This window comes from Cyanistes caeruleus, chromosome 2 (genome assembly GCF_971803275.1).
Source record: "Cyanistes caeruleus chromosome 2, bCyaCae1.hap1.1, whole genome shotgun sequence".
In the NCBI taxonomy this organism is placed as follows: Eukaryota; Metazoa; Chordata; class Aves; order Passeriformes; family Paridae; genus Cyanistes; species Cyanistes caeruleus.
In genome coordinates, this window is record NC_141702.1 from 90,801,714 (window position 1) to 90,826,449 (window position 24,736).

At 41.2% G+C, this 24,736-nt stretch overlaps 1 protein-coding gene across 50 annotated transcripts in view; it reads right to left on the reverse strand.

Moving 5' to 3' along the window:
* Positions 1–949: 949 nt before the first annotated feature.
* MOCS1 (molybdenum cofactor synthesis 1) overlaps positions 950–24,736 on the reverse strand; it is a 35,375-nt gene continuing 11,588 nt past the window's right edge. For 8 of the 50 annotated variants that reach the window (XM_023924524.2, XM_086869692.1, XM_086869782.1 and 5 more), the window contains 8 exons: positions 21,274–21,438; positions 16,915–16,976; positions 16,557–16,668; positions 16,157–16,269; positions 15,046–15,156; positions 14,119–14,239; positions 12,788–12,850; positions 4,941–8,879 (listed from right to left, as the gene is read on the reverse strand). In XM_023924524.2, coding sequence (XP_023780292.1) covers positions 12,795–12,850; positions 14,119–14,239; positions 15,046–15,156; positions 16,157–16,269; positions 16,557–16,668; positions 16,915–16,976; positions 21,274–21,438 — 740 coding nt within the window. In that variant the 3' untranslated portion in view covers positions 4,941–8,879; positions 12,788–12,794. Of the gene's footprint in view, positions 1,954–4,940; positions 11,350–12,419; positions 12,472–12,787; positions 12,851–14,118; positions 14,240–15,045; positions 15,157–16,156; positions 16,270–16,556; positions 16,669–16,914; positions 16,977–21,273; positions 21,439–24,736 lie in introns of those variants that run through there. The other 42 variants (XM_023924516.2, XM_086869505.1, XM_086869577.1 and 39 more) reach the window with 15 other exon arrangements.

The window sequence follows — 24,736 nt, forward strand, 5'->3', positions numbered from 1 at the left end:
CGGATCGTGACAGGCTGTTACTGACCATGCCTCTGCTGCATCTGGGACATCCCAGAGGGATGTGCTCTGAGGAATCCTTAGCAACCCAGGAGAGAAATAGCAGGTTATAAAGATGAAGGCAAGAAACTTGTGTTTAAATGCCCCTCCCAGTCTGGCTGGCCAAGAGCCTTCTGCATGCAGCTGTGTTGCTGATGGCTGAATGTCCTGGGTGTGTCCCACAAAGCAAGTCTGCTGGCTGGAAAATCCCATGAAAACCATCTTAACAGAGCAAGAGCCCATTTTCATTGCTCAGATCCAACAGCTCCCACATGGCATGTGCTACATGAGCTGCTGGTAATTCTGTTCCCGAGTCAGCAAGGGAGGCTATTCTAAAGCTCCCAATCTGAGCAAGACTTGCCACGGTGGCCTTCCTCTGATGTAGGGACTCAGAGAAGCACCTAAATATGCAAGGTGGAACAAATGATGTAAAAATAACCCAGGCTCATGGCTACTCGTTCTGCTCCACTCCTGCTGCATATTCCTGCTGCTGGGACAAAATGCTGAGATGACAAGACTGTGCTTGCAAGGAAACTGGTTCAGGAGCACCCATCTTGGGTACATTAGGAGTTGGCAGTGTTGATTCTGGTTGCCTCCACAAAGCCAAAGGGGTGACTAGACTGTGCCTAATCATGGAGGTATGAGTGAATTCTGCCAGGGTCTTTGAAGCAAGCGGGCTTTAAGTCAGCAGCTGTGGCTTGGAAAAAGCATCATGTAGCATCCTGGTGCCACGTGCAGATGGGATGCCTGAAGAGGTTTTGCTCTAGTCTTTCTCTTCTAAGATGATGTCTTGGTTTGAAAAGACAAGTGTCTGCTAAGGAAGGCAGAAACCTCCCTTGAAATAAATAAAAATGTAAACCACCCCCCACTCTTCAAAGTATAATCTTGAAATCAAAGGGCTCTCAGGCAAAGATATGGGAATAGGAATAACAGTTCTTTACTAAGGAAATTAAAATAACAATGCAGTAGTACAAAAAAGAAAAACCAACAAACTAACAACCCACTGACAGAGTCAGAATACAACCTGACACCGTGTTAGTCAGGGTATTGGTAGCAGTCCGATTAAATGATGGCTGCAGTCTTCCTGGAGTGATAGATCCAGATCTGTCTGCTTCTGTTGAAGCAGTGATTCTATAGAAGGGTGTAGTTTTCCTCTGAAGGTCCAGTGGTGGTGTCTAGTCTCTCCTCTTGCAGTGTTTCAAGTTGCCAAAGATATACAGGTAGAAATGCTTGGCTCCTCCCCCTGGATGGAGCTTCTCACAATGGGATGATGTAATTTTATCAGTCATGCAGTGAGACTCAGTGGCCCATTAACAGAATATATCCCCCCTGGAGGGAGGATGGGTTGTGGTAGGGATAAAGAACACTGCCCCACCTGGTTTTAAGAAATGGTAATAGAATATATACTTTTGGTTACATCGTGCATTGCAACCCAAGACAGATGAAAAACTTACCTTGTACTTCTTCCTATAGCCCTTGGCAGCAGCAGTTCTGGGTATGACTGTGATAGTTTTGTGGGTTTGTTCAGAGATGATTATAATATTCAAATTCACTGCAGGGCTTGGGGATTACTAGCTGTACCTCAGCCTTTGCTGGTGGCTTCCCTTCCCAGCAGGCTACAGGGACAGGAGCATTTTCCATGTGGTGTGGTTCTGCCTGCTCTTCCTCTGCAAACTACCTGGCTAAGCCATGTTCTCTCCTTGGCATCCTCTTCCTGCTTCCAGCTCTTCCATACTCTGAAGGGAATTTTATTTTTTGTAAACCCTAGTGAAGGCCTTCTCTTGTGGGGCTAGACAATGTTCTCTGCCCATGTTCTCTGTGAGCCCAGGATCATTGCAGCCCTGACAGCAGTTTGTCTTTTCCAGTGATCCAAATTAAGATTCCGTCTTGGCAGGATGGAGCCTTTTGAGCTGTCAGCTGCAATAGGAGAGATGAGGTTTCAGAGGTAGCAGAATTTACTCCCTTCCCTCAGCTCATTCTTGGATCTGTGCTGAGGATGCCCCTAAGGGTTGCTCTGCAGAAGCCAAACGAGCCACACAGAGCTGAAACATTTCCATTCAGCATTAGGCCCAGGGCAGGGAAGTGCAGCTCTCTGAAGCACCGGGACTGTGGGTGGCAGCTGGTGAGGGGATGGAGGGAGAGGGATGGACAGGTAGTGTAATTCCAGGCACTGCCTCACACAACAGCAATTCCGGCCTTGCTGCAACTGTGCACATGGGGAGTCTTGAGTGCTGAAGTTACCCTGATAATGAAACAAGTTCATTAAGGCTGCAGTAATGGCAGGTCAGGGCTGTGCAGCTGAACCCCTCTCTCCCAGCTCCCAGCAGCAGATGCTGTCTGGTGTGATACTGCACAGCTCTGCTGGTGTTGACAGAGCTTTGCCACAACTTGCACCAGCAGGTAACTGGCCTAAGGTTGTGCCTATTGAGCAGCCATGTATCTGATAGACTGTGTTATCTTCCAAGCATAATATTAACAGAATACTTACAGCTGCCCGGCCCTCCTGCTATCTCCTCTCTTCCTCCCCTACCTCCTGTCCCACTGCAGCCAAGCTGCCCTTGACTTTGTAAACACAAACTCTGCTTTTGCTGGCTTCACATCCTTTCAGCTGCACAGCCTGAAATGTATCATGGTTATAGAAGAGAGTGTTTCTGTTGAACTTAAAATTAAGGCTAAATTCATGCAGGAAGAGCTTAATAGTATTGAGTTTCTGGTTTTGAGCAGGCTGTCCACACTTTGCTTTGTTGATGGAGTAATTCATGAAGCAATTGTCTCTCCTGCTAATTTGGGGCTCTGAAAGCAAGCCTTAAGCAATTATGAAGTATGAAACTTTGTTCTGTGAAGTGAGTGTTGCATGGATGGCACCTTGGAGAGCCATGGGCAGTAGGCAGCTTGCTTGATGTCCATGGCTGTCCACTGCAGTTGGGTTTTGCACACAGCTGACCAATGCCTGGTTTGTTGTGCTTCTTTGCTTGGAGGAAAGCTCAGCAGTGTCTCAAGGGCATCCATCCCATCCCTTTCTGTGAACCTGCACTCAGCTGCACTTTACTGCTACTATTTTGGGTACCTTTTAGTCCCCAAAGGAGTAAAAAGGGTTAGTACAGAGATGCTAAACTGGAAGCTTTCTAAACATGGCACTGGCAGCATGGAGGGACAGGGGAAGGTAGACAGCTGGATTTGTGTCTTAGCCACCCACTGTTTAAGTTTGCTGTGCTAAGTGAGAAGCTGCTCTTATGACAGAGTGCACCAAGTTCATCCAAAGCCATTCAGGCACAGCCTATGACAAAGGATTCAGCTCCTCACCCTGTGCCTTTCTGGCACCCTGACAGGCATGTCAGGGTGTTGCCTGCCACAATCGTGACTTTGCAGAGCTCCTCACATACACTGGTTTTGAGACTTAAGGCTTTTACCTGATATCTCAAAAACCTGAGAACCTGGTCAGCCCACCACAACCTGCAATTCCTCCAACCAATTTTAGATTTCCTGAAATGCTGAGCTTCCCTTGGAGCAAGGCTCTGGTGTATGAAGTGAACTGTGTTTCTATTTAACTAATTAGCAGCTCTGCCTTGGCCAAAGCACACACAGCCTTTTTTCAGCTGTTCCAAGCCTGCCTGACTCTGCTGAGGCAGCCAGAGGGAGCTGAGAACCAGCAAACCACTAAGGGCCAGATTCTGTTCAGTCAAATCTCATGTAATGCTGCGTAACGGATTTTACAGGGAATCACTTCAGGTCACCTGGGCCTGAAAACACCTAACAAAATTCATTGCCTATTTTTACTGCTCAGCTGTTGTTGCTTTTAGAATCTGGTTTTGAGCAGTTCCCATTCTGAAAAAAATAAGTCCCTCCCTGAGTTATTTCAAGCTGTCTTCCCCCCATGGCCCATTCTCCTTCCCCCAGCACTTCCTAAAAGCACTGCTCTTTTGGCATAGATTTAATCTCTTCAAGAATTCTTAATGGGCAGCTTCTGCCAGCTTCTCCTTTATATGCTGCATCCAGTTTTTAACAGAACAGTGTGAGGGTGGAGTGGCCAGTGTCAGGACATGGGCAGGAAGGGAAGCCAGGCTCAGATGCCCCAAAGAATTGAGCCTGGATTAGCAGTGAACAGACTCTTAACACACAAATGGGCCATAAGCTGAGACAGCTGAATTTCCAGCAGGCAAAAACTCTAATGTATGCATTGTGAGGGTTGCCATGGTCTGCAGTATTTGTGTTTGAGTTGTGTTTGATATGTACAAAAGTGCAACTTGACACTCTTATGACACTTCAAGAGAAGGAAGTGATGGGCTTTGGAGCTTGACTATTTCTGTTCCTAGAAAAATTATGAGCTTATTTTAGGATTGATAGCATTTGGAACCTTAGAATCATTTAGGTTGGAAAAGACCTCTAAGATCACTGATGCCTTCTTCGTAGCAGGAAACCTGAGAGCTTTCCTGGAAATTCGGTTGGATGAGAAGGGCAATTTCCTTTAAGGCTCATGCATGATACTGGACGGAGGGACTTTTATATAGGCACTTCCCTGAATCTTTCAGTTGTGGTCACTCAGATTAGGAGGAAGAGCTCTGGAGGCCCCAGTTCTGCAAAAAGCAGTGACGTTATATACAGCCACTGGCTCAGAACAGGCATGTGGGAGAAGCTGGGATAATGACAAAAAATGACAAATTATTATGCTAAACCCACAGGATTACACAGTTTAAGAACAAACAGATTAAAATGAGTTTCATTCAACAACACAAGAAGTAGATTCTCTATAGTAATAAGTTATTATGACTGATTCCTTGCTAACTAATCATGCAACTTGCAGAGCCTGTCTTGTTGCTTGTCCCAAGGTAACTATTCATAGAAGCTTTTGGACTAAAACATAGAAATATAAACAAAAAGTATATTCGAAGTAATGCAAACCACACTCCATTACAACTAGTATTTATTAAAAATACAGTGGACAAAAAAAGCAAGCCTTCAAAAAGTAGTCAGTTCATCAACATATATCACCATGACCCACCCAGCACCACAGAGCGCTTTCAACCCACTTCTCTCGCAAAATGTTAACTCATGTTTGGTTCATTACCTATAAATGTGCATAGTTTAAAGACTTGATAGTATAACATGAGCATAAAATGGCACCAAAGTCAGTTTGCCCTGCACTTCCAGCCACTCTCAAACCGAGGAAGTAATGAAATGTGCGTAAGTAGCAAGATGTGCGTGGTGGTCACGTGTGTGCTCAGTAGTAGCTCGTATGGCCCTGAGTCCTTTGTGTGAGCTTTACAGCATGACAGCAAACTTCTCAAAAGCCAAAGAATCATATGCCCAAATTATTGTTTTATTACTACTGAGTACACAGAGTTTCTTTTTCATTTTCAGAATTAGCTAGAGCCTAGGGGCAGGCCAGGAGAGCAGGGTATGTTGGGAGGTGCTTGTGTCAGTCAATAGACTTAGCAGGTTATACATGTGCTTCCTTTTCTTGGCACTTTGTTTCCTTGCTGAGCTAAGGAATCTTTCGTGCTATGGAAACAGCAGTTCCACAGATCAATGCAATCTGTATTTGCAGGATTGGGTGGGATTGTTGGTGTCAGTATGGCAGTGCCAGCTACACTCCTGGGAATGTGACAGGGAGTCAAGACTGTAACAATGAATGTAGATTGTCCTGGTTCTGGCCAGGACATGAGTGATTTTTGCAGGAGCCAAGAGAGGCATGGCTAACAGCATGGCAGGTTATTATGGGGACCAGGGAAGAGGTCTCTTCCAGTAAGGGAATGGTCACGTGGTGCCTGTTCCCTCTATTATTAAAGGTGCTACTGCTCATTTTCTTATTCCATTGCTGTTTCCAGTAAATTGTTCCTATCTGAACCCATGATTTTTACCTACTGTGCCTCCAATTCTCCTCACCAGCCCACTTCAGGGAGGGAGGAGCAAGAGAGAGTAAACCACTAAATTGAGGAATACCATTCCTAAACCACATCACTGATGTACAAATGCTTATGGATTTTAGGCACCAAGCTTTCCAAATTTCTTTCCCTTTCAGCTACAGCTGCTATGTCTGTCACTCTATGTATTTTATCTCACAGTGACAACAAATAAAGAATCTAATCAATTCACCTGCAATGGAAAGAGTGCTTTTGTTGTAGCTGGCATATGACATTTGTGAAAGATCTGTAGCAAAACCTACTCATCTGAGACCTGTGCTTACTTTACGTAAGCAGGATGTGCGTGGCAGCATGGTGTGCTCACTGTACTTTAAACTCTAAAGCTTAAGGTGATTTTTGGAAGTATCACTGACCTTACTAGAGCTCTTTAACCCGGTGTATGGAGGGAACACCCTGAATCATGTGCAACTTCACATTAGCCATAAGCAACCAGTAACACCCTGTTTAGAGCACTTAATTAACATTGGAAAAGTAGCCATTAACAAGAATGTTGAGTAATTTCTTATCTAGGACACTTAATTACCAAGCTAATTAATGCTACATGACTGTGGCCATTGCTACATTTATGGGGACACTTAAGTGCTCCAAGGCCAAAAGACTTCATGAAAAGCAAATTAAAGTAACATTCAGGAAAATACTCTGGCAGAGGCAAAAGCATCTTAATTTTCCAAGTGGCTACTAGCACTAAAGTCTTTTATCTGTCAGGACTATGCAGATTGCTGGTTACTAGGAGCTGCACCTTAGCATTAAAAATTTGGAGATTTCTAGGGCTTGGTGTGACATCTCTTTCTAAAGTCAAGGAGAGTTTAATACTTACTTCTGTGCATGGCAAAATTAATCCCTTAACTATGCAAACAGGGTATCCATATATTTCAGTGCTAAGGTCAAAATGCTGGAACATGCTTCTAACATTGTAAAACATATCTTTCAGATCAGAAAAAATAATTCTTCCAAATGCAGAAATCCTCTTTCTGCATCATGTTTCACACAGCACAAGGCAGAAAACTGGGTGGCTGCCTTTTTTTTTTTTACTTTTGAAACCGATACGTGGATATTTCCCACTTGCAGGTGTCTCTCTTATGAGGAAAGACTGAGGGAGCTGGGCCTGTTCAGCATCCAAAAGAGAAGACTGATGTCTCAATGTGTATCAGTGTCTAAGGGGGACATGCCAAGAATATGGATCCAGGCTCCACCTGGTGGTGCTGAGCAACTGGACAAGAGGCAATGGGCAGAAACTGATACACAGGAAGTTACACCTGAGCTTCTTTACTCTGCAGGTGACTCAGCACTGAAACAGATTCCTGAGTGAAGTTATGGAGGCTCCCTCACGGGAGATATTCCAGTGTGGACACAACCCTGTGCTATGTGCTCTGGGGCCTGAGCAGGGAGGTTGGATCAGGTGACCCACTGTCGTCCTTTCCAACCTTATCCATCTATTCTGGGATTCTTTGATTCTGTGAAGGGAAGCACTAGCACTGCAAAGGGATGAGAGCTGCCCCTTGACTCTTGACTGTTCTATGTTTATAATCTCTGGCATATGGTGAAGTTCCCCAGCTGTGTAGTTCTCACTGTCACCCTCTAAATTCAATTAAGGAGGTCAGGGGAAAGATGGACAGACACCACTTTGAAGTCTTAATCCTTGACTTAAAAATGGTTGCCAACTTTCAGCACTGGCTTCATTTCCAGAGCTCAGAGTTGCACAGTATGATGACAGCAGATGTACTCACAGCATGAAAGAGAAAAAAAACCCCATAAACCATAAACCTCTGTGGTATAAGCAGGAATATTTTCTCAGTCTCATCATGACAATACTGAAATGGAGGTACTGGCAGAGTGGAGAAGTCTGTCTAGAAAATATACATGAGTTTCAACAAGGATAAGTGGCTCCACTGTTCACCCAGCAGCAAGCTGACAGAGTAAGGCAATGCTGGAGCCATGGGCTTGCTGTATTGCACACACCTGCTGAGGTGTCCAAGCTGAGCAAAAGGACTTCTGTAAGAGGCTGGAACAGGAGCAGTGGTCACTTGGAGGGCTGGAGGTATCTGAGTATTATCTACACCCTTGAGAAGTCTCCCCTCTGCCCACCTGTCTTACTAAGCAATTTCAGCTCTTGGATGATGATATCTTGAGTGACTGATTTGCACATGTCGTACACTGTCAGCGCAGCCAGGCTGGCAGCTGTGAGAGCCTCCATCTCAACACCTGTCCTCCCCCAGGTGTGACAGGAGCTGCAAATCACCACTGCATGCCTGGCCTCGTCCAGGCTCAGAGACACCTCAACATGGTACAGAGGGATGTTGTGACACAATGGGATCAACTGGCTGGTCAGCTTGGCTCCCTGAATTCCTGCAATTTGGGCGACTGCCAGCACATCCCCTTTTTTCACCTGGTTTTGCCTCACCATTCTGAATGCCTTCTCACCCAGGAGGACCACAGCACCAGCAACAGCACTTCTTCTGGAATCTGGCTTCCCTCCAACATCAACCATTGTGGCCCGTCCTTCCTCATCAGTGTGAGTCAAGTTGTCAGAGGCACAAGGTAACTTAGTGCAAGATGCTGAATCCCTGGTATGGAATTCAGATCCTGAATATGCCTTTTCAGACTGACAGTCCACAGGAACTTGGCCAACAGAAGCATCAAGGCACTTTGTATCAAATGCGGAGCTTGGGTCCTTCTGGAAGACACAGTAGCCTTGGAGCTGGGTTTGTAGAATTCCCGTTGCTACGTGCCATTGTTTCTCTGGGTGAGATCCTGGCAGAAAAAGTTGCCCCATGAGTTTATTTTTCATTGATGCTTTTCCCTTTTGTTTGGGTAAACTTGTTCTCAAAGTCAGCCCATGGCTAAATGTATGGCCCCACTGTTTTGAATTTGGGGGACCCTGTAGGGCATCTTGGCATAGTGGGAATAACATCAGTGTAGGCTCTGGGGAAAAAACAAGAAGTAACATGAGAAGAACATCTTACTAACTGGAAAGCTAAGCTGTCTGTAGCAGCTGAAAACCCTGTCAGAGCACTGCTCAGGACTTCCTGTGTTGCAAAAACCTCAGTAAGTCTGCAAATATCCACTTTTTTCCTTAAGCTCCTTCTCTTTTCTCTCATCAGTTCCCTGCACTTCCTGGTTTGCTATTACAAACCTTAAGACTCAGAACACTCATTTCAAGGTCCCTGACAAAAAGGAACAACTTACTTTCTAAAAGTATCAACACTTCTTGAGAAACAGCAGCTAAGAAAGCTTATAGAAGCATCAGCTCTGAAGAAAAATGAATCACAGCATCTCAGCATCCATTTGGGACCATCCCAGCACCAGACATCTTTCAAAAGCCTGGCAGGGTAAATAGGAAATTCTTACTCAGATCCTCAACTCTGCCTTTCCAAACATCTCCCTCCCAGCACAGGCGGCTGCACTTCCTCCTTTCATCTCCTTCTGCAGAGAAGGGTCATGCCAGCACTTGAGGACAGCAGGGACCAGAAGCACAGACAACTGCAATGTCTACAAGCTCAGAGGGTGATGGGAACCTCTCATATTATTGCCAGCTCTTAACATGTTAATGACAGCTGAAGTTTAAGCACTGGGAAAACCACAGTCCCCCCACTGACAGATTTTAAATCTACTCAGAAGCATGTTCCAAGTTGAGCTGGCAGAGCTCCCAGCTGGCAGAGAGGCAGTAAGCCCTCCTGCCCCTTTTCACCATTTAGTCCTTTGGTTTTGCCATTTGCATTGGGCTAAATGCCAAGTGTGAAGACAGAAGAAGTCTCTTTCACATAAAAGTGAGTAAGATGTTTTTTAAAGTAAAGAAAGGAGAATAGAGGTAAGTAGCTAAGCCCTGGTTTAACAGCACCACCACCTGACAAGCATGGTTCTCTTTTTCTAAAGCTCCTCCTCTCTCTGCTCTGAGAAACATGGAATTAGGTTGTGCTCAATAACCTCCTTTGGTAGCTCAAGAACTCCCTTTTCAGCCTATCCACAGATGCATCAAAGCAGCTTCCTGCACCTCTGCACATTGCTGAGCCACCTCTGCTGCCCAGGGATTGTCCACATGACAATACCAGACACAAAGCACTCTGCCCCTCCATCTTTTTTTAAAAACAAACCCAAAAAACTCTTCCTTGTTAGTTCCAGCCTCTACTAAAACAAGACTCATGCCCTTAACACCATTTTCATCCAGAGTATCCTCCCAACATTGGTCTGAAAATATCCATTCCTGAACCTTAAATCAACCACAGATTTCATAATTATAATCACTGCAATAACCTAAATTCAGGCAAAGGCCTTTTTTCATCTACAGCTGATGGCCTATCCACTAAAATTAAGATTCCTGCGAATTTGAAGGCATGTGTTTACCTCAGAGGAATGGAATTAAAAGAATATAAATGCACTGAGTGCAACATTGCTCTGCTTTAGAAGAACACAGAAAATTATTTTTCTTATTCCTCTTCTCTTGCTCTCTTTTCATAGTGGGGCCTAACCTGAATATTCCTTTCAAAGTCCAGGAACTCAAAACACTCTGCTGAAGCTAAATCCCTGTGAAAGTGTCTTGTTTTCAGGAGAAGCCAGACTGGAAAGGCAGATAAATACTTCCTTCCACAGGATAAACACAGGTGGGTGGGAGCAGGGAAAAAGTTTGCTTAAGTAGAGTGCAAAATAAGAAGACAGCAAAAGACAGTAATGAGTGCAAAACATCTTTGCTTTTCTGAACAACCTGCACTTCTTGAATTTGTACCTAGTCATCTCAATTTGCACCCAAACTGCTCATATACTTACAAAAAAAAAATAATGGTTTTCTACTGCACTGTATATTGAAACCATCTGAAAAATTCCATCTCTTTATATCCTATTAATGCACCTCAAGTTTAATTGTGTCAGCTTCCAACTAGCACAACCTCAGAGGGGAAAAAATGAGGCAGGAGATACTTAAATTAATGAGGAAATTCCCATAACTGCAGTGAACCCAGGAGAAGAAGAACCTGCCAAAAGAAATATTTTGTTTAAGGGAAGTAAGATACAAACCATATAGCAAAGGACTGGACAACAGCAGTGGAGGGAAGATGCCAGGTTTGGCTTACTGGGTCTAGCAAAACCAGTTAGTGATTTCCACAGCATTCATTAAATTAATTTCATATGCACACTCCCCCACTGACTGCTTGCACGCCAGTGTTATTTTAAGTTTGTAACTAATTCAAAACACAATTAGGAAATATAATGATTCCCCATGTGTCACAGTGGGATACTCTCCACTCATCTCCAGTCTCTTCAGTGATGCAGTGACTGCCAGCAGTCAGTCTCAAAGGGAAATGGAAGAGCTGAAGGAGAAGGACCTGGACAGGCTGCATCTTTCACTGCATGTAAGACTACGTTGAAGCACTTTTCAAAATGGAAGTTGGATCGAGCTGATCTGTAGACAAACAAACATTGAATGCTAACTTTGGAGTGTGGCAATTCTTTCAAAGGCAACTTGAAAAATTATGTAGGTCCCAGTGAGCTGTCAAGTGTTTAATACAGTATAGTTCATCTTAAAAAAAAAAAAAAAAAAAAAAAGCACAACATTTTTTCCTCATGCAGTAAGTCAATACACACTTTAAACAAAGGGTCCTTCTTACCCTTTTTCTGGAACACAATGCAGCAGTGGCCAAATACAAGCAAGCAAAAGCACAATCTTGCACCAGTCAACATGGAAAATGATGGCACTTTAAAGTAGGGCACCAACCTATGTTAAAGACCTCTGTGGATCCTATTTACTAATAAAGGCAACAAAAGTACAAGCCCTAGGGGCTTGGTTTAAAATAGAGTAGCTGTTATTATATCACCTGTTGCAAAGGCCTGCAAATTAATGCATGTTCCCCTCCCCAAGGGAACCTGTTTTTAAACCTGTGTTTTAACCTGCCCAGCAGCTAACCTGCTCTAAAACATCAGTGGGAGGATGAGAGTTTGGATTGGAAATATAATCTTCATGTCATTCACCCTTGTTTGCTTAGCTTTTTTAATCAAACCTTGTTGATAAGGAACAATGAAACATCTTGCAATTAATCTCACAAAGCTAACTCTTGTAACCATTTCTTAAGGTCGTTGGAAAGACAGCTATCTTACAGAACAGATAAATATAGGCATGGATGAGGTAAAATCACACTGAAGGAGATGTTAAAAATCAGTAAGAGAACCACAGCAGTGCTACCTCACTCCTGAACAGAGCTTCAGGCAGAGGGGAAAGTTAGCAAACAGCTTCAATAGATACCAGAAGGAAAGGAAAGGCTCTTGGTTCATACATCTTTTATGGTTCTGTGTTCTGAGACTTTGCAGCAGTAAGAGGCAATTTCAAAAGAATGAAGCCCCACATCTTAGATTCTGAAGTAGTAGTGAGGTAGGAACACTTGCATTTCTGTCAGCTTGAGAGCTCTATATAAACAAAGCTGCATTTCTTAATCCATGCATTCTTTATATTTATATGGCAATATAGTCAAAACTCACCTCAAACTGTCTTTTAAGTAACTGTAACGGTTCTACTTAAGTACAAAGGAAGCTGATAGGAAATAAGGTAAAAAAGTTGATTATCCCTTTGGAAAATGTAATGATAATGCATTATTATCATTAGATAATGTCATAATTAGAGAAAACAAAAATAGGGCTGTCAATTGGAAAGCTGGGTAAGGCTTGGTAGGGACACTAAGCTTTTTCCTCCTCTTCCATTTCAGTGTGTTAACTATAACTGGCTAATTAAGAAGCCCATTTCTTTGTCTAAACCTAAGGCAGAACCACAAGCTAGACATAGAACCCAAATCTATTCTGCTCCCCCAAAGACAGAAGCCGAACAAAATCATTGTATGTTTTTTACGTACTGATTTGTCACCCACCAATCAGGACCATTGGCCGGTTTTTCATCTGGGAAATGTTAAACATGCCTAGAAATAAAATAAGGAACACATAAAAATCCCAGCTTTTTAGGTTTTAAGCCATGCATCTGGTTCACATATCTAAGTTTTCTGCTCTTCACAGTGCAACCTGCATACTAGGAAAAACAAAGTTCAGTAAAGACCAAGGGAACTGGAGGAGGGGGAATCCAGCATTATCCAGTATTATTTAAAACTACAGCTGCCTGAGTCTCCAGGCATCCAGCTGTTATGGGTCTATCATCCTGCAGAACCCTTTCACAGAAAGCTTGCCATAATATGAATTACATTCTATCTACTAAAGAACTCAATCTATTTGAGATTATCTTGTCTCTTAACAATGGCTTTTGACTGTTCTAGTTCTATAGATAAGCTGTTAATAAGTGTTCAATACACAGGAAGCCCCACACACAGGGACAATAATGAGATTTACACAAACTGGAAGGAAACAGACAATATCAGGTAAATGCTGCAAATGGCAAAATGACCGTAGTAGACTCTTCCCCATCGACCCCCCGCTTTCCCAAACCAAAATTCATAAAGGGTCTACAAATAAAGGAACCAATCCCTCCATGCCTTCCTTTAGGTTTATAAGGCACTATTTCACCTGGGTCAGATCAATGTCCTTTGCAAGTTATTCTACATTTAGATGTAAAAGCTACCTTTAAATTTGTTTTACAGCTTAGTAGAAAAGGGAAAAACCTACTGTTATAAATCTATCAGAATCTGCAAGAAAACAAAAGGGCCAAGGCATATTTTTTATGTATAGGTAACTAATATATGATTATAAAACCCGTTCATGTACAAGAAGTCAGCATTCCCAGCTGGAGACAGATTACAAAAATTCAGTTAAGTTCAGATATGAATGTTTAGATCAGTATGAATTCAGAAAAGACAAATACAGCCTGAGAATGCAACTGCATCATCATGGACCTTGCATGCAGAGCATTTAATGAGTACCCATGAAGTCTTGCATGGTGAAAAAGAGATTTGTCACTTCTAGAAAAATGTTAATGCAGTACTTGGATCAACAGCTCAATTTAGTCCCTCTTTTACAGCAAAGTAATTTAAAAAAAAAAAAAAAAAGGAATCCAGTACAACTACTTAGCTTTACACTTTGCTGGTATTATCAAGAGCAGTGATATTCACATCTATTTCAGAACAAAAGTCATTCTGAAAGTCTTTCAGACAGGTTGGTTTCTAACTCTCATGGAAGGTTACTAATACCAGGACATTGCTTTCCTTATAACTGCTGTTATTTCTCAAGTACAACAACATACCAGCATGCTGTTTCTTTTTTCTGCCCACTGCTTTTCCAATTATTTGAATCAACTCCTCCTCTGAGGCACCCAACCGTAGGTGATCCCTCAAGGACACTTCTGAATTCCCAAAAAGGCACACCTGCAGCCAACCCAGGGAAGCAGAGGAGGAAAAACGAGAAAGAATAAAATAAATTACTTTTACAAGTATTTCATACTAACCTCACAGTGAAGAGCTTTGAAGAGGCCTACACTATTGAAGGGAATATTTATAGAGATTGTTTTCTTTATCTCTCCTCATGTACACGCAGAGAGCCTGGGATGTTTATGCAGCCTAAGCTCATTGGGCCTTCAGGCTGCCTCAGTCATCTGAAGTTAGGCAGCAGCACAGCTGTTCTAAATATCAGGTGACACTGTCTAAGTGCCAATTTTTAATCGAACACTTTAATTTTCCCCCAGAAACTCCCAGTTTCAACGTGGCAAGAAATGGTTATCCCTCCCTGTTCTACAGTCACTGAGCAAATGTACAGGCTGCTCTCAAAGGAGAAAAGCTACAAATTGTTCAGGAAACAAGACATGATCCTTGTGGAATTCAAAAGCCAAGCTCTCACAGCTGCTTGGACCCCTTTTTAATGGGAAATCATCTGTTTGTCACATGTTTAAGATGATTTTAAATCAAAGATTAGAATAAATGTTTATATTTACTGGCCTTTCAACCATGTTTTACCACTGAAGTTAACCATGACAGCAAAACAGAGAAACTGAAAAAAGGTGATGTAACATCTCCTTAACAGCCTGACAAGATGGAACAAGAATACATACAGGCTAAATAAACAGGAGCTAGCTGGTAATAATTGTGCATCTTTACATCGCAGCTACTTTTAGGGCATGAACTTCAACACTATTTTCACTGCATGGAATTGAAGAGAATCCTGTTTCATTACTAACCTTTAGGTTTCCATCTGCTGTTATCCTCAACCGATTGCAGGATCCACAGAAGTGTTCTGACATGGATGTGATAAAGCTGATTTGTCCCTGGAAATGTGGCACCTTGTAACTCTAAAGAAATGCAGAGGAGGAAAAACAAGAGTCAAATACAGACTCCTAGCTTTTACAGCGCTCCCAGAAAATCTATTTTAACATAGATTATCTTCACACCTAAGATCATACCAAAGAAAAAATAAAGACAAAATCTATTTATTCAGGTGTTCCAGTCTATTCTGCCCTGTTTCTAGAAATTCTCCAACTTGTCAAATGCTTGCTCTTGTAGTTATCAACTAAAAGGTGATGCCTGTAGGGAGCATGAGCTAGCAATTCCCCATTTGGCACTGTACACTCTAAAGCAATAGTTTTTTCACTGAACAGATCTTCCACCAGGATCATTTGTCATGTCTATAGACTGACAAAAGTTTCAAAAGCTGTAAATACAGGATACAGTGTAGGATCATATTTACAAGAAAATGGCTGCGTACTAAATGAACCAGCCTAACCTTCTGGAACTAAAGAATATGGTCATCTTTGTGGATAAAAAGATGTTGCAAGAAGAAAGAAGAAGCAGAAAAAATATCTGACAGACAAGGGGGTGTCAAACTGAGTAAAACGACATTTACAGCATCTACCAATTAGATTAAGAAAACAGATGCATGCTTGCCTCATGGACAAAGTAGAGCTACCAACCAAGAGATGTGTGGATGAAGCAGAGTAACCAATTAAACAATGTGTGTCTGTGTAGAACACAAAGAAGTTTAGAAGAACAATAAACAGCTTTTGCTTGATTCACATCGAATCACGCAGAGACCTCTATCTTCTCAACACAGGCCTGGCATTCTTTATATCTGACTGAAAATACATCTAGAAAACACATTGTATTTATAAAGGTACAGACTATTACTAGGACTTCATAAGTGGAAAGTCTCATGCAGGAAGCTTGACCAAAACCCAAGAGTTACCACACTGAGTATTTATTGCTCTGGTTGCCAAATATCAATGCTGAACTTGGGAGAATTTGGGGCAGGGAAGGAATTGGAGCACATTTCACACGTTCTCTGTCCAACCCCACCTTGGCTGTGCTGGAAGTCTCACAGGGCAATTTCTCCAATTCCGGCCATCGTTGTTTAATTGTATCAAGCATTTCTTTGTAGCTCACCATCTTCTTGAAGTTCCATTTATTGCCTACAATTAACAAAACCAGTCTAACCTTAGACTGTGGACTTTATTTTCTTAATTAGCAGACAACCACCTTCACATTCTCTTTAAGTGTCACTTTAGCCATAGGTGTCCCAGCCCCAACTAGTCCTTCTACAGCTTATGGAGGGAAGAAGATAAGCTGCAAAAAACTTCAGGCAATTTCTAATTCTCTAAAAGAGCTTACCAAAACCTCCAGAGACAAGTCTATGGGGTGAATATCCACTAACCAGCTCACTTCTGTCCAAGAAGAATCTCAAAGCAGCAGTACTTACCATCAAAGGGCATGTATTCTATGAACCGCACATCAAGGGGTAGATCCTTTGTGAAATCCACGAAGTCGAGCACTTCATCCTCATTGAAGCCTCGCATCACCACACAGTTCACCTGCAGGTAAAGCAGACACCTGAAACTAGTGAGCGGAGTATGACCTGCACTCCCAACTGCAAAAGGAGATGATATGAATTCTCCTTGTTACTTTTTGATGTGATCTTCAAGTTTTTCTCCAGTTTTACTAAAAATTATTCACAGAGTGGGGTGGGAGGTGAGATGGAATATGATAAATTCCTCATCAGGTGATCTGTATGTATGGTAAAACACAACAGTTTCAGAGTAAATAAACACTGGCTTTACCTTAACAGGACGGTAGCCAAGTTCAGTGGCTTTGTGGATTCCTTCTATTACCTTGTGAAATCCTAAGATACAAAAAGAGTGAAAAATATTTTTTATTGTTTCAAAGCAGAATGCAAAAGCTGGTTATTTAGTACAAGACAAAGGGATCATAAAACACAATCTGATTCAGTAGACAGGGCTGTAAGTAAGAAGAGCTGAAAATAAAGAGACTTTAATTATATTCCCCCTCACAACCCCCAAAGACTACCAAGTTACTGTGCTCAAGTCATTGAGATCAATATTTAACAAGTATTTGAGTAACAAACAATAGTGGTATGGTTTTTTATATCTTTGAAAATCCATGTATTATTAGCATATGATTCTGCACTTCCCTGTAAGTCAGCTTTCCTTGTGTTACATTCTTCTAAAGGGAGGGGAAAGAATTTATGAACTGCCTCCAGATGCAATGAAGAAAGAATAATAAATTAATATTTATTTTATAGTAATGGGTTGTGTCTTTTCTACAATGACAGAATTTCTCTGTTCTGAATCAGACAGCAATGTTGCTAAGTGAATTTAAAAAGGATTTTCTAAAGTACATTTAGGGAATGGGTTTAGGAACAACAAGAAGCCCCTTGATTCCCTGTTCAACCATGGCTACAGATGTAATTGACTTCCTGAAGCTACCGACTATCCATTAGGCAGAAGATCAGAGGCAGCATTTTTCAGGATCATCATTTTTTTGACTAAACATGGGAAATTAGTGAAAAAAATGTGGCAGTGATTACAGCATTTAGGAAAGCAATTCAATTGGCCTTTGACCCTTGAAAACAAATGAAAGATGTCAAAAACTACAGTGACTTCAAGGAATGAAGTGCCCAGTTTCATCCTACCATTTAGTGTGGCCTACAACTGCCAGATGCTCTCACAAAGAAAGATATAGTTAATTTACATCACGCATCTTTTCCCCTACATGTACCTCTTAAATCTGGAAGAAAAATAAAGCAACAATGCAGTTTTAGAATTCCAAGGTCATTAGGAAAGCCTCTTAATGATCTCATTCAAACCCCCTCTTCTGTCAACTTTGTTTAAAGTTTAAGACCTTTCCTCAAGACATCAATTTCATATTTTGTGTATTATTCCCTCCCTGCCATGCTCAGCAGCTGGTGGAGAACAGAGGTGAGCAAGAATGAGACAGCAAACTCCTGAGTTTTGAGCACACATTTCTGGTGAGTTGGGGGTATTCAGCTGCTTGCCCCATGTTTGTGAATCCTTCTTCACAAAGAAGGATTAGAATCCAAAGGAGGATTTAGAATCTGGCAGGTTCTAAACTACATTCCATTCCTGTTCTCCACATGAAACTCAGGTATGAAAGACCAAATACTATGAGACTGTGTTCCTTCTTCCAAAGCTGTAGTCTTCAACAGCAAATACTTTCACACATGCTAATAAAAGGGCAGTATGTCTAAGAAGTTTTGATGACAATCCCCATGCTGTTTCTTTGCTTTTCTGCACAGATCACCCTCCTTTCCTTACCTATGATCTACTGGAAACTCAGATTCTCTAGTGAACAGATCATACCTTCATTACTCTGTAGGTGCTTTAGCAGAAAAAAGAAGTAACTCAGCAGTATCCTGCACACATTAAATATGGAATGCATTCAAAATCAGAAAAAAAGAAAACTAAAGAACAAAAATTTCACTTCACCACCCTCTGGTTAGTAAAGGCATCAAAAAGCATAGATATAGGAAAGCAGAAGATACAATTATTTAATAAGCCTGTTCTAACACTAATCCTGGCTGCAAAGAGTAGTGAAGAGCAAAGTCACCCTCCTCAATCACCACCTACTTATGCATGTGCCCTGGAAGTTTCCAGCACCTGTTGTAGATCTCATTCCAATTAACCAAGACTGCAGGCAGACTGTGGCAACAAAGATAATGATACACTGCTGTAAGCACAATCCAGAGCCATGAATGGGACCAAAATCTCTGCTACTACTCACAAATTCTAATCTGTGACCACAGGATTACTGGAAGGAGAAGCTCAACATAACTAAAAAGGCCAGAATGTAACCACTTCTCCTCTTTCACCCAATGAAAAATTTCAGTACTTTCATCATATTTGATTTCTTCTGAAGTCAGAATTTTAGCCACCTTTACAGTACAGAGAACCTTAGTGCCATCCAGAAAAATCCTATATGGAACAAAACCTCCCAGCATTTAACCCTTATAGGGAAAAAGGGCTTCAGTCTTCCATTTAATGATACAATTACAGTACATCATTACCTCACTTCCCTTGTATGAAACACACCAAAAAAAAGAGGGACAGGCCATGAACAGGTTAGACTGGCTACCTCCATGAAAGCATTTTTCATTTGTTCATCCCTTAGAATGTGGCAGATTGGAAAAAGTAGAAATATTATGGTACTCTAAAGTGCTTTCAACACATCAGTGAGATCTCTGACGATCTCATTTTGTCTATCCCAACCATCTGCAAGTAGAAGCAGTTGTGATGCAGGGCACCTGCACCAAAGGTACACAGTTTCTTCATCTTCCTAAAACCCTGCATCAACTTTTCAGCAAAACAAAGAAATTATTCAAAGTTTTTTAAGTTCCTAGTAAGCTCCATAATTAGATGCCACCTTTACTTTCCAGAGGAGTTATCAGCCTGTAGGAGTCCAAGACCAGGAATCCCTCTCACCTTAAAAGAGCTATATATCTTGTTGCCCCTAGAACTGCCACAGGAGACAGGGTAGCTCAGTAAGGCAGGAACTCTATTCTCTGCTCATTCCATACTTGGAAAGCTATTAAATAAACCACCCCCCCCCAAAAAAAAAAAAAAAATTACATAATTTAAGCTTTTAACCTTAACAAAACAAACAAACAAACAAAAAAAAAAAACACAAAAAAAAAAAACCCACAAAGCGCCAGAACTCAAGTGTTACTATTTTTACCTAACCTCTGCTTAGAAAAAATATCTATGATTTGGAGACTTTTTCTCCTGCTGAAAAATATTCAGTAATATAAATTTCCCTGTTCATTGTCTATGCCATTCAGTTGAGCAATTTCTCTCTTTCCCCTAAGAACGTTTAGTTTACTTTATGAGCAGCACATTCCTAACAGCTTCTAATCAGATATGAAGATCTCTGGCCTTATAATTCAGGAAGGTGGAGGCTCAGGTTTGCCCCTTCAGTGGTAAAAGAAGGGCTTGTTCCTAATGAATGTCACAAACCAGGTAACACTCAAACATAAAGAGCAACAGGAAAGAGCACAATCAACACCTGGTTTTGATTAGATACTCCCAGATACCACTCTGGGAGCCAACTGTGCCATGACACAACCAGATCAATGCAATAGCCTACACTGGAAGGATGATGCTCCAGTCAGCTTTATGACAAGAACTAATTTCTGCACCATGACACAGAAACCTGAAGTAGTGCTCCCATAGAGACTGTTGACAAGGACACCTTTCTGCACCTGCCAGCAGAACTTCGGTTTGCTAGCAGTGATTCAAATGCTGACATTACTTCTCACAGCGTTCCAGATGTCTATAATCCTTTCCCCTATATCTGAGGCTGTTGCACCGCCTGGTGGCTATTTAGAGGTTTTGTCAGAATTAGAAGTTCAGACTGCTGAAGTCATATTGCTGGACAGGAAGAGAATGATACAAGATGTTTTATCTTGGAAGGAAGCCCAACCATGAAGCTGAACCATGGTTGATTTAGGATTCATTTAAACCAGAATCTGTAACACTGGGCATATCCAAACATTTTTAAAATGTTAACTGCAATTACCTGCTCAGTAGGAGAGAAGTTACAAATCCAACAGCCCCCCCCTCAAATTACCTCAGGTATGATTTATGTTTATTCCTATTAAACAGTAGTGGATACAGAACATCACTAACCACAAGTGAAATCACTGCTGGCACACCCCAAATATAACTCCCAGAAACTGCCACTAATTCATGGCAAGAAATTCAGTTCTTGTGGCATCTTTGTCTCCAGATGGTATAGCAGAAACATTTGGGCTTTTTGAACAGTATTCAGTAACAGCAGCACATAAGACAAACACAAGATTTGGAGAGTCCTCTTGAGATCTATGACTAACCAATTATAGATTATATGACTAACCACATGACTAACTGTGGCGAGTTGAGCAACTTCTACTTCACCAGCTCCAACAAAAGGAGCTTTACCTGCTAAGCATTACGGAAAGAAGAAAAAAGTCTCTACTGAATAATCTAGTACAGACTACTTTTCCTAGCCTCAGAAGGACAGCAATTCACTTTCCTCCCAAAGTAACCAACTGTGAAAGATATGGTAAGCAACTCACTACACTTCTGCAAGTATTAACACAATTGCCTTAGAAGACAAGTTTGTACCTTTCCTTCGGACAATGAACTCAAATTTAGCTGGCACCAAAGTATCCAGGCTAATGTTAATTGCATTCAGTCCTGCCTCCTTCAGCCGGGGCAGCAGTCTGGTTAAGTTGATCCCATTGGTTGTGACAGCAATGGTTTTCAGCCCTTCTAGCTTGTACAATTGACCTAGGAAATAAAAAGTAAAAAGAACACTTTAAAAAAGTAGTTAAACTGTAAGTTACACAGAAAACCCAAAAGATCTGCAAAACAAAGAGAAAAGTATCATATACTTTCGTTGATGTCAAGAAAATGTGGACACTTCAGTGCTTTGGCCTCCTTCCAGATGTATTGGTTTAAGAGACAAATTTTAGCATAAATCCATTTCAAAAGGTATGAGAGCAGTTTATTGCAAGTGAAACTGATGGCAAAGTTTTGTTTCATTAAAACACACACTAATTTTGTTCATTTCTCAAATATCAAATTTATTGTTGAAAGGCAGCCCCTGATTTTGTTTACTTTCTTTTCCTCATCCACCTTTGCAAACTGAATTTTATGCTCAGCAATAATAATAAGCAGTAAGCCATCACTTTCACAGCTGACACCTGTCCTGTTTATTATTTAGCAACATTTATCCTACAATGCTTTACCACAAACCAGTTCAGAGGTAGCTGTCAGCAGTAGGATTTTAAACTTATTAAAGAAATACCACATGCAGTCTTAACTAAACCGAAAAAGGTCAACATACTAGACTGTTACAGAGAATCCAAGACAACAACATCCAAATGGACAAAACATTTGCACTTGACAACTGAAATATTTCCATTACCAGTGGTAGCCCAGCAGACTGGAGAGTGCTTACGCAAGACACTAAAAAATGACTAACAAAAGAAAACAGTGTAAAAAACAGTTAATATCATGACATTAAGAGTTAGAAAAGACCTCCCTCCATCATAAGCCAAATGCAGAAATCCTCAGCATACCATATCTCCAGAGATCAAGCTTTCAAACCTCCAGTTAACAGTACAATAACAAATAAGAAATAAACCCTCATAAACAACTCACAGAAGCAGAGCCACAGCAAAGTAATTTACTTTGGGTTTTCCTCCGTTCCTCAGAGCCTCCACCCTAATTATTTAAGAAGTATTTGAAGAACCCTTACTCTTGAGGCAGCTGTAATTACAGTACAAATATTTCACGGTTCCTTCTTCCCTCATTATTTTACTTCTATTTGTTCATGTTGATAAGGGCTTTATTTCTGCTTTATCTCATTTCCTAGGTCTTCTCAAAATATGCACCCTGAGTCCAGAAGTCTGGAAAGGGTCTAGCTAGGTCACAGCAAAGATGCTGAAGTTTAGACCAGCAGCATTTTGAAACATGATTAAGAGCTCCATAAAGACATGAGGTTGTAGGGAAAGAGCAATCTTTACGAAGAGAGATTTTTTTCCCTGGCCTTCAGCTCTCAAAGTCCTCCCAAATGACCAAGAATAACCTCTTCCTAGAGGACAAGTGCTACTGGCTCAATTTTGCCAAAGATTATTTAATACTAGCTATCACTAGCAGCCTAATCTTTGTGAGAGTAAAGGCTACATGCTGCAGCCAGAGGATAGTTTGGGAACATCACTACTTTTATTTATAGCCTCAGAATGCATAAAATGTTCAACATCATAACAACTGGGAAAAAAAGTCTAGGTGCCATACAGGTTTTGTTGCTAGAAATTTAAAATGCATAAAGGTATTGAATAAAACTTACATCATTCTACAGCCAAAAATGGAAAAAAAATTAAGAAGTAGCACCAGTTGATTAGCTCAGTGCAGGCAGCAGACGATGTCGATGCATCTTTTTCCTTACCAGACAGAGCAAGATACAGGATGAGGCACTAGAAATAACCTAATCCATGGAATCACCGGTAGTAACGAATTGGACCATAGTCAACTGTGAGAAGGTAGAGATGGAGGCTTAACACTTACATCAACAAGTTAAAAAGGACCAGTCAGAACACTCTATTAGGTGTAACCTTCACAGTGTCTTGGTTTCTTGACTTGTTGACCTCTAAAATTAACAGGTATTGAAGAGACTTCATAACTTTGTAACTCTCCTCATACCTGTATTAAACCTGTTTGCTGACCTTTGGTCACTGCTTTAGCACCAATTGGCACAAGCAAAGGCAACTGACAGAAACTAACAAGTAGAAAAGAAAACAGAACAGATGCTGTAAGTCCATAGTATGAAGCTAAAACTTGTATGTCAAGCTTGAGCCATGACGTAAACTATTTTACATTTATATTTTCCTTTAGGATCAAGAGCATCTTCTTAAATAGACAATTTTCCTACATATTCTCCTCCAATCATTTCCTTAACCGCACTTCTCCCAACTGTCTCCAGAAAAGATGTGTATGGTTCCTAACACATGAACGAAAAAGTCTATCCTACACCACTTCACTCTTGAAATGGGTATAAAAAGTTGCTATAAAAAGTCATCCAATATTCCATCCTCCACCCTACAGAAAATTATTTTGTCAGTGCAGATATGTACTCTTCAGACTACTAATAATAAACAGCTATCACAGTGTTTATATCCGGTGCTTATTTAAACTTTGAGTATCTCAGAGGAGATGGATTCTATATTCTACTATCAGCTGCTTCAGAAAAGTCTCAAACATATGCTTTCAGCAGGCCCCAGGACATGATTTAGCTTTCAGCAAGTGTTAGATGGTGGATAGTTTATGTACATGCATCTGTTAAAACATTTGAAATAATCTAAAGAACTGTAGCAGGTCTTTGAATAGCATGGTCTTGTACAGTAGCTTCAAATTACATCTGTTCATTGAAACAACTAAAAAACTTGAATTTCTGTACTAAAAAAATTGGTAACAGAAATTCAGCATTAATATTTTTGAGCTTTACTGGTATTTCACAGATAATTTATAGTTTGGAGAAAGACTTGCTGAAAGTAAACCTAAACCCAGTTCAGCACTGGAGATAACTGTATCTAGCTTCTCCAAAACCATCTAGAAAACCAGAATAACTATTCCAGACCAAACCAGTACATATTGAAGCTAAGATGGCTTCAATAAAGATGCTTTACTCAAATTCTGCAGAAGACATGTTTGGCCTTGATTTTCCATCAATGAGTTTTCCCATAGTTATTACATTGATCTCTTTAGTTTTGAATCTCTTGATTCCAGACTGGGGCACCATAGAGTAACATCAAAGTCTGAGAAAACAGTGTGAAGGAAGGCCAGTCCTCCCAAAGGCTTCCGCCTTGGAGATCTGTTCCCTAAGATAAAACAAAACTGCTTAGTCATGGTGACTAAGCTGTGGACCCCTTCCTGCTTCAGGACCCCATGTTATCTCCTTGTAAACTATTGGTAATTTTACCCCAGTCTTAAACCACTGAACCCTTTCCCTTTAAAAACCCCAGCTTTTGCCCAGTTCAGTGGATGTGGCAGCCACTAGCCCCCTTCACTAAAACCTGCCAATGAA